This window comes from Acartia tonsa, chromosome 7 (assembly GCF_053477335.1).
Source record: "Acartia tonsa isolate MP-2025a chromosome 7, ASM5347733v1, whole genome shotgun sequence".
Classification (NCBI taxonomy): Eukaryota; Metazoa; Arthropoda; class Copepoda; order Calanoida; family Acartiidae; genus Acartia; species Acartia tonsa.
The window spans coordinates 24575115-24595849 of NC_137266.1; the positions used below are offsets into that span (position 1 = coordinate 24575115).

The 20735-nt window shown below is 32.0% G+C and overlaps 1 protein-coding gene across 1 annotated transcript in view; it reads right to left on the reverse strand.

Annotated features, from left to right (window-relative positions):
- Positions 1-20735, reverse strand: part of LOC145324465 (uncharacterized) — a 70188-nt gene that overhangs the window by 23655 nt on the left and 25798 nt on the right. The window contains exon 12 of the mRNA XM_080167052.1: positions 12355-12552. Coding sequence (XP_080023178.1) covers positions 12355-12552 — 198 coding nt within the window. The remainder of the gene's footprint in view (positions 1-12354; positions 12553-20735) is intronic.

Genomic DNA, 20735 nt, shown 5'->3' on the forward strand with positions numbered 1-20735 from the left:
TTAGATATCCATGAGATTAAGATAGATCTCTGATAGATACTCTGTATTTGTTCAATAAGCTTCGCTATACTAACAAAATTGTTCTTGTTTATTTAAAACAGTGCTAGAATACAAATAACAAATGATACTGTCTAGAATCAATGCTTGTCTGTCTTTAGGTATCAAGGATAAACAAATTGGTAAATAGACAAATTTATGTGTTTGTCTAAGAATCTTGTTGAATCAATAATATTATTTGCTTTATTGTGACTTCAATTTTTAGCAAAGCATCTAATCTGAAGTCCGCCCATGTAGTTCAGTAATATAATTTTTTAATATTTTCTTATTAATGGGCGGTATTTTAAGTTTTATCATTTAAACCATTAATGCTATAATACAACTCATAAAAATCTGTTTGAATTTGGTTTATATTTACAATTGATTTAATAGATATCTTATCTAAAGGGATAGTTCTATGAAGTGTATTTAAAGAGTTAAGGTACTTAGAGTAGTGAACTTTTATATGTCTTAGTAGAATATATTAGGCATTGGATAGATATGATTATATGTTAAAGAATTTTTAACATTGACCAGACCAAACTTTTTTTATTTGACAATATCGAAAAAAGTTTAAGTGATTTGCCACATAAATTACATGAGAATGGTCTATTTTTTTCCAAATATGTATAGCCAAAAGACCAATCTCAGAGAATCTTTTTCCACATATTTCACAAGAGTTATAAAAAAATTGAACAGGGGTTCCCCTTGGAACAAGTTACTTAAAAAACATAAAAAATAACGTCCGGTTCATTATAGGACAGGTTTTCTATAGATTCTCTTTAAAAAAATTAAGAAAACCGTCCAGTTTACTTACAATATACACATTATCTCACGCGGAAATACCAACTAACCATACAACATATATATATATATTACCCTGTCCCGTTTTAGAAAAATTTTGTTAAAATTTTTGCCCCCAGCCATAATATGGTTGATTTATGCAAAATAATGACACATGCAAAATATTTTTTCTGTAATGCAAAAATTGCGATGGTACAAGCACTGCAAAATTTTTAAAATTTGCAAAAAGACCTGTTTTTAAAGCTCTTGTACCATCTCAATTTTAAAGACTTTAAAAAAATTTCAATTCTAGTGTGTCAAAATAAACTTGAAATTTACCAAAAAAAATGGGAACAGTCTCAATTCTAACATATGAAGGACAAATGTGTAGCAAGTAATCTTTCAAAGTAAAAATTGCCAGATTTCATACACAAATAATAGGGTTAGGCCGGATTGGATGGATACAGATATCCGGCTGATCTATAATTCTGGATATCAAGTATTTAGGTTTATATTGACACACTAGAATTGAAATTTCATAAAAATCTTTAAAATTGAGATGAAACAAAAGCTTTAAAAACGGTCTTTTTGCAGATTTTAAAAAGTTTGTACCATCTCAATTTTAAAGATTTTTACAAAATTTCAATTCTAGTGTGTCAATATAACCCTAAATACTTGATATCCAGAATTATAGATCAGCCGGATATCTGTATCCATCCAATCCGGCCTAACCCTATTATTTGTGTATGAAATCTGGCAATTTTTACTTTTACTTTTACTTTTACTAAATACTATAAGCTTTAAAAAAATCACAATTTTCAGATTTAGACTTTCAATATAAAGATTTGTAGAAAAAACCTAACAACAAATTCTAACATATTTCTGATCAACTTAGCAATAAAACGTCTTTTGCAAAATCTTTATCATCAAAAATAAATAGAACTTACTAAAGACTTTTTTTCATTTAAACTTATACTTTTCACATTAATTAACTTTAAAGATTGATTTTTTTAAAAAGAAAGATTGTGTGATTTTTTTATTCATAATTAATTGCCTAATTTTGAGATTCGAATAAAAAACCTTACTGCTTTCTATCATTGGATACTCTACTAGCAGCGGCTACGCCTCTAGAGGCATATAGGGACCCTTAGGTTGGGGGGGAAGACGAACCCCCCCTTACAATTACAGTTTTTTTAATGAAAAAGTAAAAAACATTTATTTTGGAGAGTTGATTCTCTTGGGATAGTGATGGTACCCTTCCCAAAAATAGTAATAAACCTTACCAGGACATATAAGAAGCTACCATGTAAAGGAGAACCATATTGGTCCAGTGGTTAGTGAGATCCCTTGGTGCACAAAGACTCACATAGAACGTGTTACTTTATTATAAAGATACATAGATACACAGAAACTCTACAATCAGAGTATGTCTGTTTGTTCATCCGTCTGTATAAAAACATTACAGAATATATTTATTTGGTACTAGCGGCTACGCCCCTAGAGGCCTTTAGGGGCACTTGAGAGGGGAAGAAGTGGTTGAATTCTACAACTAGATTTTTATTTTAGACTTAAAAAGAAAAAGTTATTTTTTGTGTGTGAAATGGGGTCCTTTTTTAGGGGTTGATTTCTCCTAGGATGGTGGAGGTACCCTCCCAAAATAAGTTATAAACCTTCCAAGAACCAATGAGAAGCTACATAGAAAAAAAGAACCATTGATCATTGTTAATTACTATTCAGGGATCTAAAGGGATAAGACAATGACCGCTAAATTGATTTACATTCCCAAATATGATACATGGATAACCCTTCTGTATGTTTCAGTTAATGGTTGAAATGCTGGGCACTTAATTTAATAATCCAACTAAACAAAAATCGCAACAGGTCCCCTAAGTAGTTAAGCCAACGAATAAAAAATTCCTATATTAAACTATGGGGACTAGTATAATGAACAGCCCATTGTCCCATCTTGCTCTGATTAATATATTTTTGTATCTGTATGTTACACTTGCTATTTTCTTTATTTGTATTCTTTTAAACTTAAGAGCTTCACTAATTATGGATGTTGTCTTTTTCCCTTGTTAAATCCAATTACCTAATTCTGGATATTCTTTGAGGTTGATAATTACAATTATATTTTATTAAATGGAAAAAGAACAATTTAATCATAATTCAAGATAAAAACTATTTTATCACTAGTGGTTTTGCCCCTAGAGGCATCTAGGGGCCCTTGATAAGTGGGGGGAAGTTGACCCCTCCCCTACTTTCAGTTTTAGTATGTAAAAGAAAAAGTTTTTTTTAAATGTTGGGTAGGAACAAGAAAAACTAAACTCAAAACTTCTCAGGACCATGAAAAACTTGAACAAAGAAGAACTATATCAGTTAAGCGGTTACAAAGAATCTTCGGTACCGACAGACACCCTCACACACACACACAAACAGACAGACACAGAAACTGTTACTTTTATATAAGGATTAATAGACACTAAACTACTCCTTAATATGTTAATCCTATTATCAGTCTAAAAGATAGGTCAATAAAGAAGAGCCAAATTGGTCCAGCGGTTAGCAAGAACTTTAGGCACAGACAGAAAAAACACACGGACATCCTATCTTTTTTATACAGGGATATAACTTTTTTTTTCCAGATGATATTTCTCTCCCTGCTTTAAAGCACTATTTATGATACAAAATAGATTGATGTCTGTTTGTCCATCTTTCTGATGCTTAAGAACTGATATGGTTTTTGTTTACTTCACTATGTAGCTTCTCATTGGTCCTTGGAAGGCTTATAACTTTTTTTGAGAAAGAGAAGAGAAATCGCCCCTTAAAAAAAGACCACAACACACAAAAAACCTTTTTCTTTTTAAGCCTAAAATAAAAATATAGTTGTTGAATTGAATATAGCAAAATAAATATATTCTGTATTGTTTTTATACAGACGGATAAACAAACAGACATACTCTGATTGTAGAGTTTCTGTGTATATATGTATCTTTATAATAAAGTAACAGGTTCTATGTGAGTCTTTGTGAACTATGGTTCTCCTTTACATGGTAGCTTTTCATATGTCCTGGTAAGGTTTTATAACTATTTTAGGAAAGGGTACCACCACTATCCCAAGAGAAGTAACTCTCCAAAATAAATGTTTTTGACTTATTCATTAAAAAAAAACTAATTGTAAGGGGGTTCGACTTCCCCCCCAACCCAAGAGCCTCATATGCCTCTAGAGGCGTAGCCGCTGCTAGAAGATTATCCATTAATATAAAGTAGTAAAGTTTTTTATCTGAATCTCAAAATTAGGCAATTAATTATGAATAAAAAAATCACGCAACCTTTCTTTTAAAAAAAATCAATCTTTAAAGTTAAATAATGTGAAAAGTATAAGTTTAAATGAAAAAAAGTCTTTAGTAAGTGCTATTTATTTTTGATGATCAAAATTTTGCAAAAGACGTTTTGTTGCTATGTTGATCAGAAATATGTTAGAATTTGTTGTTAGGTTTTTTCTACAAATCTTTATATTGAAAGTCTAAATCTGAAAATTGTGATTTTTTTAAAGCTTATAGTATTTATATAAGTTGTTTGTATCTTTAATTAAAAAAAAATATTAAAAATTATTTTTTGTTTGTTTTTTATTAAAGATTTTCATATTTTTTTCCATTTTTTTTCAGAACTTTAAATTGAAAAAAATCCAAAAGACCCCACTAAAATTTTTTGTCTCCACCTGGAATCATCAAGGATTTATGTATATTTTCACCCTACATAGGTCCCAGGGCTCGGCACTTACTTTTGTCTTGATTCAATTGTAGCCCACAGTGTGTTATAATTCTTTATCACAATCATATCTATCCAATGCCTAATATATTCTACTAAGACATATAAAAAGATCACTACTTTGTTGTATAAAAAGTTTGAAGTTCTATTAACTAGTAAATGCTATCTAAAGTTGTATTTATGACAAAAAAGTTTTTGCCATATATAACATGCATCGAAGTTGAAAATAAAAATGAAAAACTCATTTTTTAAGGAAAATCCCTGGTCAAATCTTTTAATTTTAATCAATAACTTTATATTATGCACTACTACGTTATTTAAAATAGAAAAAACTTACAGTTCACTATTTTTTTTTAAATGCACTTCGTGAAACTATCCCTTTAAAGGAAACGAAATAAATTATATGCTTTAGGCATTTCTATCTAATATAGGGATATTCCTAAACAAAAGCGATATGTATCTCTATTTTAGAAAATCTATTTATTTTGAACCACTTTACCTATTCTTATCTAACCTCTAGCTTGCAGATAACACTTTTTATTTTAATTCAATTCCTTTCTTTATTATTTTTCCTTTTGTTTATCAATTTTGTATTCTTAGAAAATTAAATTAATTTCAAAACTTTAAATGTAATTTATTCAAACAACTATAAGAAAATATTCTGCAGTGATTTTTAAATATTTTTAGCGGTTTCCCATAAAGTGCCTAGTCGAGCAAAGGCCCCCTTATTTTTATGAAAAAAATTAAATAAGAAGTAGGTTTTCGTAGCTAAGTTTAGGTCAGGATAGCTTCAGTTACATTGGGTACAGAGCAGGGTTCCACCTCTTAGGTTTAGGCAATAAGATAAATAATACCTATCCTTCCCCAATGCATATTTTGTACAAACCAATCAAGTTGTTTAATTAAGGCGGCATTTATTGTAGACTCTTGTCATATAGGTATGCAAAAAAACGAAAACTACAAGAAAAATTAAAGGTAACTTTTGTTAATTATTTGAACATTATCCGCACCTTCAATGGAAATATCTTTTTAAGTAATTCATATTTGAATGTAAACAAACATAACAAATTGAAGATATTAAAACACAGTATACACTAAATAGATGCAATATTTACATGAATTTAATGCTAAGTGTTTACATTTGCCAAATACGAGATTGAGTAAAATAGGTCATATTTGCAAGGACTTATTTCATCTAGCAATTTTAATCTAATTCAATAATATAATGTTTGTGTGTTTAAACTACATAAAATATGTATATGTCTTAACCTCTTTTCGAGGAAGCTTTGTGTTTATCAAGTACGAAATTAATTCCTTATCATTAATTCTAAAACTAAGCGCAAATGTCGTCTTTTTTGGCTTTCCCTTCATAATGTGACGCAGCATGGATTGTTTATATGCGCCCACGTTTTTCACTTTTGAATGAGATATGAGAGTGTGAAGATTTCGGAGAAGAAAATTGGGCCTATCATTGGTCTCATAGTGTGTGAACGACCCTAGTATACCAGGGATTTGAAACCATAAGAGCTTCAGGTAGAATTTGTTAATTTTATTAGGAAGAATGGTGTATAGGACGATCATATGTAGTTTTAAAAAGGCTTTAGCCAGCTAAGCATGAAACTTAATTATGATTAATATATGTTTTAGTAATTTTTATGTGCCTTATTGTTGCATTTAACAATGATTTATTAAACCAAATAATTTTCCTTTAAAGCCAAAGTTTCCAAAGATTTTTACCGTAGAGAAAAATGATTTTAAAAAAGCAAATAAGATTACGTGGTTATAAATAACTGGAATTATGAACTAATTGATATTGTAATTTCAGGTCTTTGAAATAATTTCATCAATAAATCTATATTCAAACCTGCTGTTGAAACTTGATGGTTCCTGGTATTGGGGGTTTGTATGTTCGCCAACTGATCTCCCGCTAATTCGGAAGTCAAGCTCAACCAAAGTGTCATGGTTGAGACAATTTCAAAGGAATGGAGTTTGAAGGAGCTGCACAAGCGAATTTCAAATAACCTGATGGTTGAAGGCGCTGCACAAGCAATTTCAAATGGTTCTGAGGAATAGGCATTAGCATTCTTCAAAGAATCTGAAGAATAGGCGTTAGCATTCTTCAATAAATCAATAGCATATAGTGTATTGATGAAAAAAAAACATTGACAATTTTTCTGTGAAATAATTACCTAGTGAATCAATATGGTGCTCACTAAAAAGCAGAAAATTGAGCGAGCTATCGCTATTGGCAATGAAAGGCTAGAGGTGTTTGACGAACAGATAAAAGTGTTTTATGAAAATCTAAAAGCCTGCCAAAGTTTTAGTTCATGTGAAAATGTGAATTTAAAATCAATTCGTGACATTTTTAGTGAGGTCAAGGACCAATCTGACCTAATAAAAAGTCTAAAACCTGCCGTGGATACTAGTGAGCTGCGCGAGTTCAAGCGTGATTTGGATGAAGCTAGTGAGCAGAAAACTGTTGCAGATAAAGTTTATGCGTCGTTGGAGCAGTGTACAAAAATTCTGTACTGGCTTGACAATGATTCAGACGACGCGAGGTCAAGCACTGTCGCCAGGAACCTCGACGTCATTGAGAAGGTGAAGATGGACATGGGAGTGCTTAAAATTTCCATGGAGTTGCGCCAAGAAGTACGTGATATGTACCGAAGGCTTAGAGAGATGGAACGTCGTTCATCTAACTTGGATGAGAGTGGGACACCTGCCATTCTCTCCAGAAGTATGTCTGCCGTGGATATTCAGAGTTCCAACCCGCAGTATGGGCGCTGGGACAACAGTTTGTTGCCGTCGTTCGACGGTACTGACACGGATTACCCTAATTTTAAACAGGTCTTTAAAGATCTATGCTCTGGTTATGGATTTGCTGACCAGAGGTTAAGTCTGATGTTGTGTATGGAGAAGGTGATAACCAACCCGGAACTACGCAAGCAAGTGTCAGCGATTAGAGATCATAATGAACAATGGGCGTTTCTTGATCAGATGTTTTTATCAAACACTCGCCGGTTCATGAGGATTTTAACTAAGTTGAACAAGATGAAACCTGTGGATAAACCTGTGGACGTGGTTAGCGCAATTGCTACCTTCAAGAGCATGATGCAGGAGGTAGAAGCCATCGTTGGTTCTGCAGCTAAGGATTACAATCACCTAACTCTTATTCATATTTTTAAAGACAAGTGCCCTGAAAATTTGAGAGACAAAATTATGATGGAGCTAGGTAGCATGAACCAACCAAACATCCAGAAGATTGTAGAACTGCTGGAGAGGACCAGGGGTGCCATGTTGGCCGGTGATATGTCCTATGACAATGGCGCCGGCAAGAGAAATCGTGATAGAGCTGCCGCCGCGCAAGTGTCTGGCCGCAGTGACAATGAGAATGGAAAGGCTGGAAAGGACAAGGCTTCCAAGTGGAACAGTGCATGTCCTGTTGAAAATTGCGAGGATAAACATCCTATTTTCCGTTGTCCCACATTTAAGAAGATGGATGTTGTTGACCGAAAAAAAGTTGTCCAGCAGAATAAGTTGTGTGAACTCTGCTTGTGTGATGGTCATGCTGCTGACAATTGTAATAAATCGGATAAGCTTGGTGTCTGTGGCACCAATAATTGCGACGGTTATCATAGTCGTATGTTGCATGAGGCTAGTGCTAGTGTGAATACAGTCTACAAATCAAGTTCTGCGCCTAGCACCTGTACCTTCCTGCTGCAAATAGTTCCAGTTGTAGCACCTGGCGGCGGCGCCTGCCATGCCGCCGTCATGTTTGATACTGGTGCGAGTCTACCACTTATATCTGAGAAGATGTCCCACAAGTTGAAGCTGAAATCTACCGGCAGATATACAAACATTTCTGTTGCTGACGGTAGTGAATCATCCTGCCGCAATGTGGTGTTCTATCTGAAGGACAGGGATGGTAACTTGAGAGAATTTGAGGCAGCTGTTATGCCTAACCTCGGAGGTGGCAACGAGATGCGCTCGGTCCATCCGGAAACCGCCGCCGAAATATTTAAGATGCCCCCAGAAAGATTTACATATATTAGTGGAGGCTTAGATATCATCATTGGAAATACACATCCTGACGTGTTTCCATCAACCTACCAGAAAGTGGGCCAGTCTATGTTGTGGCGAACCATTTTTGGTAGTGGTTTTATCTGTACAAGTGCTGACTATGGAGCTGGTCAGCAGAAATCTGCATATAAAGCTGCCGTAGCTGTTGATGAGAGTGCGTGGCCGGTTGGTTCTGCCGTAGCTGTTGATAATGAGCCGGTTGGGTCTGCCGTAGCTGCTATTATTGAACCTGTTGGTTCTGCTTGTAACGTTGCTGATGAACCTTTTGGTTCTGCTAGTGCTGCAGCCGTTGACAACATGGCTACGGTGGGTGTTGCCGTGGCTAATATTGATAATGATGTTAGTTGTGCTGCAGTTATTCCTGATGATATTGGTAACGATACTGTAGCCGTTGAGAATATTGTTACGGCGGGTATTGAGCCGCTGAATGATTCGGTTCCAGCCGGACAAGAGCCGACGGGAGTTTCGGTTCCGGCTGGACAAGAGCCGATCAGAGTTTTGGTTCCAGCTGGACAAGAGCCGACGGGAGTTTCGGTTCCAGCTGGGCAAGAGCCAATAAGAAATTCGGTTCTGGCCGGACAAGAGCCGACGGGAGTTTCGGTTCCGGCCGGACAAAAGCCGGTAGATGATTCTAAATTTTATGACAGTCGCACTTTTATTACTTGCCCTGGTGCTGTCATGAATCAAGAATCGACTTGGCTGCTGCCAACCTTGCCGCCCGACACAGGGTAAGAGGCCTGCAAATGGCGGGTGGAAATATGGCGGGTGTTGCCGCCAGAAAGTCATTGAAAAATTTCAAACCACACATATCTAATCTACAACATAAACTATTTATGTGAAAATGATCTTTAAAGAAAAAATATTACAAGTTATATATTAAGCTTGTGAAGGGAACCTAAAAAGGTTCTGCAAAGAATAAGTATTCATTATTCAACTAATTTTATTGTTCATATTTAAGCACAAAAATTCTACAAAATTGTTTAGACTTTTAAAGCAGATTTTAAAAGATTTTGTTTCTTTAAGTATGATTTTGAAAAGCAAAAGTCTGTGTGTATTAACTACAAAGTGATTTTTGCAGATTTTTTCAGATTGAGAAAAATAGATTTTTAAAAGTATTTTTCGAGGTATTTTTTTCATGGTTCACGGTTGCTTAAATATGTTATTCTCAGAGTCTCATATGAGATAATGCATTAAAGTAAAGAACACAACATGTAAAATTATTATGATAATGGTTAAAATAATTTCTTATTATTATTTTAAAAAGATTATCGCAAAAAATCAAGATATTTGTTTTAATTTGTAAGCAAATAAAGTTTTTTCTTTCACTCCGGAGGCAAGGATTCCTAATAATCCACGCGTAAAGATTTTTTCTTCATTCCGAGAGCAGAGATTCGTAGTAATATATGTACCTAGCGACTTCGGACAATTTTAAACTTTGAGAAGTATTTTATAGCAATTATTTCCTAGGTACATATATTTTCGTTCATGTTTAAATATAAACTCTATTTTCTATGAGATAAGCATTTATAATAATGAACACGATGTATGATATTATTAAATTATTGATTATTATTTATATGAATATCACAGAATTAATTTAAGATAAACTATGCATATTTTAAATTAACCTTTCCTTCATTTTATCGCAGATATTAAAATAAAAGCGGTTATTAAAAATTATGATTAATAATTGATTCTTATTTTATGAAAACTAAGAACATTTTCTTAGTAAAAAGCTACATTTTCATATGCCTATTTTTATGCCTAAAATAAGAATCAAATGAAATGCGATAAAATTTTATTCTATTTCATATGCTCAAATTTAATTTTATTGAGTTTAATTTCTTTTCAAAAGTACAATTCATTATAAAACTTACCTGAAAAGTTTAACAAAAAGGAATAAATGTGTCGAGGTTGCGTGATTCGATATTTATTCTAAGAAAAAAATCAAGTATTTTTTTAGCAGATTTTTTTAAAAATTATATATGAATTTCAATCAAGCAAAACATTTTTATTCAGATCAAGGAATGATTGAAAATTCATATTTTAAGTCTCATATTTTTTTTACAAAGAAAAATTGGTATTTTTTTCATAATTTCAATGAAAATTCTAACGAAGATATTATTTTGCTATTCTTTAAGTATTAAAAAGTTTTATTGTTGATTAAGATATTACAGTTCTTATTCATTAGGTTTGAAAAACTTTCTGCCCAAGGATTTTGAAAAATTTTTTCTTACTACTCTTTTTGATGCTTAACAAATTTAGTTTTAAGTACCTATAAATCTTAATTTTCTTGTCTAAGATTTATTTCGTTTTATTTTACCATTATTGTTTACATTTACATTTCAACCTGATTTCGTAGGTACTTATTGATTTATTAATAATGATTTATTACCTATTGATTATGAAATGATTATTATTTAGTACAGTTGTTATATTTACAACATCATGATTAATAGGATTATCTATTTTAGGATTGTGTATGTGATCTTGTGATTGTCATGTGCATGGAATGTTGTATGGTACAAACCAATCCCCATCCTTCTATCCTAAAATGTGAGGTATTATGAGTCCTAGTGAGGAGTATAATATTGTGTATGCATTTCACGGGGTTTCATTTAGTTAGGAGCAAAATTGTCACGTTTTCGGGATGTGGACATTCTCTTGTGATTATGGTGAGTTGAGTTTAGTGAGAAATGTTGCTAGTGCTCAGCGCAAAAAACCTTGAATCTCGTTAAGGAAGTTAATTTGACTTTCAAACGGGGGGTGTGTCTTAACCTCTTTTCGAGGAAGCTTTGTGTTTATCAAGTACGAAATTAATTCCTTATCATTAATTCTAAAACTAAGCGCAAATGTCGTCTTTTTTGGCTTTCCCTTCATAATGTGACGCAGCATGGATTGTTTATATGCGCCCACGTTTTTCACTTTTGAATGAGATATGAGAGTGTGAAGATTTCGGAGAAGAAAATTGGGCCTATCATTGGTCTCATAGTGTGTGAACGACCCTAGTATACCAGGGATTTGAAACCATAAGAGCTTCAGGTAGAATTTGTTAATTTTATTAGGAAGAATGGTGTATAGGACGATTATATGTAGTTTTAAAAAGGCTTTAGCCAGCTAAGCATGAAACTTAATTATGATTAATATATGTTTTAGTAATTTTTATGTGCCTTATTGTTGCATTTAACAATGATTTATTAAACCAAATAATTTTCCTTTAAAGCCAAAGTTTCCAAAGATTTTTACCGTAGAGAAAAATGATTTTAAAAAAGCAAATAAGATTACGTGGTTATAAATAACTGGAATTATGAACTAATTGATATTGTAATTTCAGGTCTTTGAAATAATTTCATCAATAAATCTATATTCAAACCTGCTGTTGAAACTTGATGGTTCCTGGTATTGGGGGTTTGTATGTTCGCCAACTGATCTCGTGAACTTCCCGCTAATTCGGAAGTCAAGCTCAACCAAAGTGTCATGGTTGAGACAGTATATTTTCCCTTAGGTCTAATATAAAAAAGATTTTTCATGTGAATTCAACTATCAGTTTACAATTGCAAGCAAGCATCGTTTTGTTCGTTATTAAGTTTAGGCTTATTCAAGAAAAATATCTCAAGTCATCCTTAATCAAACAAAAATAGTTAACTAACTTTACATAGATTCAAATAATCAAATTTAACTTACTCTTCTTTTGAAACATTGACATCAGCAGCAATCTTAGAACTGGATTTAGACTTCTCTAAGCTTGCCCGGGAAGCTTTCCTCTCCAGGCTAGTCCTTCTGGCGGTAGCTGGACGCTCCAGGCTAGTCCTGCGGCCAGAGGCTGACCGCTCGAGGCTACGGTTAGCGGATGCATCTCTGCTTTGGTCGGGATCTCGGCTTCTAAAACAAAAATTAATTTTAGAGTTAACACGCTAGCCTCTAAAAAGACATTTGATTACCCTAATATCCTATCATATCTTTATGTTTATAAACCAACTAATGATTTGTTAAAATTAAACAAGGAAATACTGTTTATTTGACTTATTACGTGAAAATAACATGTCTAGATAAACTACATTAATCACTATATATTAGGTAAGTAAAGTAGTAAGGTTTTGTTTGTAGCCTGTAGTTTCGATAATAACTTCACATAGGCCTATATAGGTTCCGGGATGGTTTTAGGTTATTTTATTTTTAGATTTCAGTCTGGTGGGGACAGTTGGTAAAAATATAAGATGCTAAATGTTATGAACAATATAATGGGCGATAAATTAATCTTCCCCAAAAATATCTAGTTAAGCTACTGCCTTTGGTAAACTGTAAATATTAGAAGACATATCATCTGCTCTTTTCTCTCTGAAAATTAGTACTTTAATAATCAGAGCTACGCATGTTGATATTATTCTTCATTTTTATGTTAAGTTTTCAATTGTGCATCATTATGTTAAGACCTTGAAATTCCAGCTTGAATGAAATAATTGTCTTATCAATTTAAAATGGGCCTTAAAATTAGAACCCCTTTTTTCAAAGCAGCTGGATGTATGACAGTAATAAAAAATGTGTCGAATAATAATTTTAAAATGATTGGAGAACAAAATCTACAATATTCAGATTTGTACTAGACCTAGGCAGGTTTTAGTCTAGATATTACACCCAACCCCCTTGCCCATAAAAAATGAATCTGTGTTATCACACTAGTTTTCTAATTCGTTGGCTTAATAATATTGGGGGCTTTTCGCGGATTGTGATTGGTTGTTCATTACGTTGAATGTCCAAACGTTTCAACCAACAATTGTATCTACACTAGGGGTAATTTTGTGTACATCATTGGTAATGTACATTAATTTATCTGCCATTTTCTTATCCCTTTCTTTCTGAAACATACGTTGTACAAGCAAGACTTGCTGCAAAAGAGGTAAATACAATGTCCACTCGGCTTTCTAAGGAAATTGCTGCTTTAAATTGTGCAGCAATGTTTATAAAAGAAACAATTAAAAGTTTTGTTTATCTACATAAACATGTAAACTATTAAACAGGGCCCGTCATGCAAATTGTCCCAGACTTAAAAGAAAACATTTCATTTAAATTACTTATTAAAAGGTAATTCTAGTTCATGAGTGAGGCACTTTCAGTTTTATCTTTACACGGTCCAAACTGTGCAGTGGCACCCGGGGATGTGAATTTCGGCCCTACACCGAGTCATAAGTAAAGACGTTAAAAACAATTTCTACTGCGCGACATAAACAAGCATCCCATTACAAGCAGATGATATTCTGGATTCCCTTGATGGATTTAAGGAGAATTCCGTCCATATGAGGTAAGGTAATTTTATTTTTAACTCATGGTCAATCTATATGAAACGTCCTGTATATGTAAATTGTGCATTGCATATTAACATTTGCATTACAATTATAAATTACACACTTTCACTTTACTCTCATTATTACTAAACTTTATTTCGTAGCATACAAATTGTATTTTTCATATTTGTACATTTCAGTGTTGGAAGAGGAGCTACTTTATACCACATGCCTTTCCTACAATCACTCCTTTTTATATGTTATTTTTTAATGAGATATATTTTGAGAATCTAAAGCTTTATCCTATTATTTAAAGTAGTAAGTTGTTTTTTGGTCTTTAGATTTCTATTTTACTCAACCGATTGAGGTTCTACATTTAATAAAACCTTCAAATAGGTCCTATGATGGTTTAAGGCTGTTTTATTTTTAGAATTAAGTCTTATAATAGCTTTAGGCTATTTTTCTATCATTCCCTATATATTCAGATAAGAACCCCTTGATGCTAAGAGCACAGCCGCTAGTATACTAAAAAGGAGGGTTATGACAAACCTATCTTGGCAGGTATTGTCACTAAATCAATGCACATGACATTTTTGTGAATAAGCTAATTAAATCATCAGTATTTTTATGCCATAAAAAAGGAAGTTATCACATTTTGAAGAAAACAACATAAATGTTTAACAATTTAAATCTACAGAATAAAAGTTTGTTGAGAAAATGTGTAAAAATAACACAGAAAATCTCTTCAGATTTGAAAGTTTTTGCATACAGAAGTGTGATACTGCAAATACATTTTTATATTCAAATTATTTTTAACAGATAAGATTCTTATATAGTAAGGTCTGTATGTCCGTCCGCACGTCACGGTTAGCTCTTTTCGTTAATTTAAGCATGTTAGAATTGTCCAATTAAATAAAAAATTTGAACGACGATTCTTGATAACAGTTAGGTACGATTTAGAGAGCTAGGCAATTCTATAATGAAAGTCTGTATAATGAAATAACAGAAAGTATGTACGTCTTTTTCAAAATTTGTAGAACAATGATTTTTAGGACAACAAGGTACAATATTTCATATGAAACATCTCTATAATCAAGTCATAAAATGTGCGTAAACAGAGTCCAGTTTACGTAATTTTGCAACAAGTTTATATTCTATTTTAATTGTTTATACCTTAAAATTAATATTCTACTTATTGAGTTCTGACACTCTCTACAAGTGTTCATGATGAACTATGTGCTTTACTTTTATGGATGTTGTCATCCTTGTTTACTCACTATTTTAATTAAATATTTTCTTATAGAATAAAAATAGGTCTAATAAATTTATGTCAAGGATTATAATATGATTGAACTAATTTTAAAAAGGCCATACATCAGATTCAAACCCTTTTCGATAAAAACAACGAGGGTTATCTCACTGACTTTATGCCATTAATGCAAAATTTTGAATATTGATAGTACATTTCCATGTGAAATACCTATATTTTATTCATAAAAAATACCTACTTTTAACAAAGCATGTCCACAAAATAATGTGCAATGTATTATTAAACAATCTCAACAATCAATCAGTTTAAGTTCACTAATTTTTCTAATTCATTTGCTTAGCAAGGTACATATCCTTTATGTTGAACCTACAGTTGATCAAAAAAAAATAATTAACATTCTTTTCTTTAAAACAGTTTAATTTTGTTGTGATAAAATTTTTTGCTAGTACAGGGCGTTACACACATTCAAATGACATACATGAAGTGAGGAAAGCAAGGCTTTTTGTAGATACATATTAGCACATTACCTATGTAAGAAAAAAATCCGTTGCACAAACAAACAAGCATACAGGAAGGTAAAGGTATATATTTTGTAGGCACATGTGAGGGGAAAAAGATATTTACCCTTTTAAGCATATATGTATATTGACTAATCTAAAAGGTATAAAAAAGCATTACACACACAAATACAGACGTACACAGTGAGGGAGGTAAAGGGTTATATTTTTTAGATACTCCGTATATTAACAAGGATGACAACATCCATAAAAGCAAAGCACTAAAACGGTAGGACAAATAGACATTAACACTTGTATAGTGTCAGAACTGAATAATCAGATTATAAATATATAAGATTTGAAGCAAAATTGGAAGTAAGTTTGTTGAAAAACTGCTTCATACAGGATAATGTTTATATACATACTTACATTTTTAGGACTTGATTATAGAGTTGCTACGCTTTCTAAATCATACTTAACTATTAAAGGAATCACCATGCAAAGTTTGAAATCGATAGGATAATTCTAACATGCCTAAATTAACGAAAAAAGCTATCCGTTACGGACGGACGTACAGACGGACGGACGGACGTATAACGAACGGACGAACGTACAGACGGACCCTAATTATAGGAAAGCTTCGCTTTTAAAAATAGATAGTGAGGGATCTTAAGGATTCCTTTTAAGCAAGAATGTACATTTCTTAAAAAAGATATAAAAAAAGAGTTACACACATAAATACAGACATACAGAGTGAGGGATGTAAATATTTTTTAGACACTCCGTAAATGTATGCAATTATTTCTAAGTAGTAACAATAAATAAAAAGGGAAGAAGGCAAATATATACACTCTTAAAAGCATATTTGTATAGTAACCAATCTAAAAGGTATAGAAAGCGTTACATACATAAATACAGACATACAGGGTGAGGGAAGTAAATATTTTGTAGACACTCCGTATATGTATGCAAGTTTACCTGTGTAGAAATTTATTGTGTTCATATATTTCTTTTGTCATGTAAATGTGATCAACCCTCAATAGAATCGGGAACACGAATCAATTTTCAGCCATTTTATTTAATTTCATTTATGTTATGTTATTGTCCACAAACTATTCAGGGATCTTAAGGGATAAGACAATTAAATGATATATTGATGTATATCCCCAATTATGAGAAATAAAATCATCCCTTATGTAGATTAAATTCATTAGTTGAAAAGTTTGGACACTTCTGGTTTTGAATCAACCAATTAAAATTCATTAACAGAACCCAATGTTTTTCGAACAATATAATGTGATTATAAAACTTAAGGTACCAGTGTAAGTTACAGTACAATGTCCCCTTCATCCCTAAAAATTATTACAAACATTCTCTCTCTTTAGTTGGCTTAAAAACATTTGGTTGATTTAAACTATCAGTCACCAAACTTTTAAACAGAAGTTTGTTATTTTATATATCATTATTGGGGAATATATATCATAATTGGTGAATATCTAAAATTTATCACCCGTTGTCTTATCCCTTAAATTGTCAAGAATTTTGTTTTTCGTATTCATTCGAATCCAGTTGATAGGAACCGGTTCTCATCCATACGAAAAAACTATGTCTAGCATCGTATTATATCCAGCTTTCTACGAATATAAAAATGTACAATCATAAGAATTAAACCAGTTTTTTTTAGCACATACCTTCGGCACCTCGGTGCTAAAAGAACTGGTTTTAATCTTATAATTGTACATTCTAAATCAGCGGAAAGCTGTTTATAATACGATGCGAGAAACAACTATTCTTGATTATAAATCCATGTCACTGGATATGTAAAATCAAGAATTTTAGTTCTCCATTGACTTGACACGAATACAAACAATTTTCATTGTTAAAATCTGCAAAATTTTACACTGCAATTCTTAACATTATTTATTGATTATTGTAACTTTGGTACTACAATTTATTCTTTGAATGTCTGTCAGTCTGACTGGCATGCTATAAAAAATGCGTTATATTTCTTTAATATATGAAAGATCTAGATTCATACTGAGTTTTTGGGCCAATAGGAAATTAGTTGAGAAAGAATCCTGCCTTATTATTGGTTTTACAACATTCTCATCATTAAGGAGCACAGTTAACTATACAACATCAATGGCGGTCAGACTGCTTTTTAGCAGGTTTTAGGCTATTTTAATATTTTCCAAATTTTCCCCATATCTTTGGTGTTTATGGTCCGATTTTCAAAAATTTTTCAGTTAAAGATTTCAAACTTAATTTTCCCGTCGTTTGAAGAAAACAACGATGACGGTCAGACTGCCTTTTTGCAGGTTTTTAGCTATTTTTAATTTTTTTTACATTTTTCTCCATATCTTTAGTGTTTATGGTCCGATTTTCGAAATTTTTTCAGTTAAAGATATAAAAATTAAATTTCCTGTCGTTTGAAGAAAACAATAATAGCGGTCAGACTGCCTTTTAACAGGTTTTTGGCTATTTTTATATGTTTGACATATTTCCCCAAATCTTTGCTATTTTGGTCCAATTTTAAAGCATTTTCGCATTAACAGTTTTAAATTATTTTTCCCATTGTTATGTGCATCTAGTATGTAATTTACTTTAACCGAATTCATCATCCTTATACTAAAGTAACATGATGTCTGTGCATCTGTGTGTCTGTACCGAAGGATCTCGCTAACCGCTGAACTGAAAGGGTAGCTTCTCATAGGTCCCGGGAAGGTTTATAACTATTTTCTTGAAAATGAAAAATCCCCCACCCCAAACAAAATTTTAAATTTTTTTTTAAAAACTAAATTTAAAAATAAGTGGGGCCCCCCCCCCTCAAAAAAAAACAATTTTTTTTCGCCCCCCCCTAAAATTTTTTTTTTACTTTTTCTTTTTAAATCTAAAATAAGAAATTGGGTTATTAAATTCGACTTTCTCCTCCTCAAGTGCCCCTAGAGGCCTCTAGGGTGTAGCCGCTAGTACAAAATAAAACAAGGTTTCGTGTTTATTTTCTCCAATAAATCTATTCTTGATTTAATAAATACACTTTAAATCTACTTGTACGGATTCCCATCCACAATTTTTTGTGCTTCGCTACTTATTGATGTTGTCATCCTTGTTTTATTCACACAAAAAAGACACTTCAATTGTAGTTAATTAATTAATAAATAAACAAAATTATTTTTCTGTATTTTTAGTTTTTTATTGCTGCGCTACCTATGCATAAATAGTATTCTTGTAATATTTCAAATTTGCGTCATTCCATGAATTGTTTGTCCATTTATTAATAGTAAGATAATTCTATTTATTCCATATATCATTCTACCATTGCACAGTGGGCCAGCAGGTGTCAAAATACAAAAATTGGGGGGGTATTTGGTTTCTTGGTATTAATATTTTTTTCTTTATATGACTAAATTACATACATTAGGGCTTTTAAAAATGATATTTTCAAGGTCCAGGTGTATTTTCGAGTGCGTCCAGTGCCTAACAAAGTAGAGTAGGGTCGCATTCTTTAAAGGTTATTTTTGACCACTACCAACCCTTCTTCAATTCAAGATTTCTCAGGCTGATGATGGCCGATTTTCGAAAAATCAAGCTTCAGATAAACGTTACAACAATTGTAATCAGATAATAAAAGTAAAACTAGAAATAAATAAATAAAATGGTATTTAAACAATCAATTATATAAAAAATATTCCTAAAATTTTGCTTACTTTTAAGCATAGGTCAACTTTCAAAGCTTGTAGCAAATTTTGCCCAGACTTGCCCGGTCTAAGATCTTAACTCTCATAAAATTTAGCTCATTCATAGGCCAGGAGAAAAGATTTTAGCTGCAGCCGTGCATTCTAGAAAGTTTTAAAGTTTGCTGGTTGAATTTTGAAAACTACAATTTTATACGTACGTTAATAATTTAAGTTGCGCATTTTTTTTTCAAATAAACCTAATAGGTATTATTTAATACCTATATTTGCGACAACTTTTATTTAATGAAATCTTCCAATTTTTAACATTTACAAAATCGGTGGCCCTCTCGGACGGGATTCGAACCTGGGTTAGCCAGATAAGAAGTCACACATTCTATACATAAGCTATATGCAACTTCAAAGATTGGAAGTAAAAATAGATAAGGTAGTAAAAATAGTATGATTCACGAAACCTCGAAGTTTTATTCACGAAACCTCCAAATACAAATTTTTAGGTACGGAGGTTTCGTGATATACTCTCTTTGAGTATCGAGGTTTATTGATAATTGGGGTATATGTATTTTGAAGATTAAAAAATTTAGACAAGTTTTTGAACAAAAAAAAAGCTAAATATAACCTAAAGAATCAAATTAAAAAAAAAATTACAAATCTACAAAATACAAATTTTTAGGCACGGAGGTTTCGTGATAATCTTTAACTAAGACTAATTCAAATATTTTTTTGTTCGGTTCAAGTCGGAAGGTTGTCAGTTCGAAACTACCCAAACACTAAATATCATTTTCACTCTCTGATATAATAAGTAATATTTGGTAAAAGTTTACTTATTTACATTGTAATAACAGTCACTTAAAATATCAAAAAGCTATTTTTTTAAATTTGTTTTTCGTAAGGTAGACAAGGAAACGAACTGAAAAAAAAAAAATCAACTCCGGGAATTGAACGCCCGATCATGATAACCAGACACCACCACTTTCCCACTGAGCTATGGAGAACACCAAGAATCGTACATAAAATTAGAAAATGTATAAAAAAATTATGTCTTATAGTATACAACAAAAATTTGGTGTAATTTAATATCGGCGTAATAGTTTTAGCTATTATAATAATTTCAATTTTTATCCCCTCTTATAATATTCAGAGATTAATAGTCGGGGATTGGAAAATGGAAGAAAAAGATTAATAGTAGGGTAAAAGACAATGGAAGAAAAATATTAATATTCAAGGAAAGTTCAAGGAAAGAACAATGGAAGAAAAAAAATGACAAATTTTTGTTTGTTATTAATGCAGCTTTTGTGGCACAGGGGTACGGTGTAAGGCT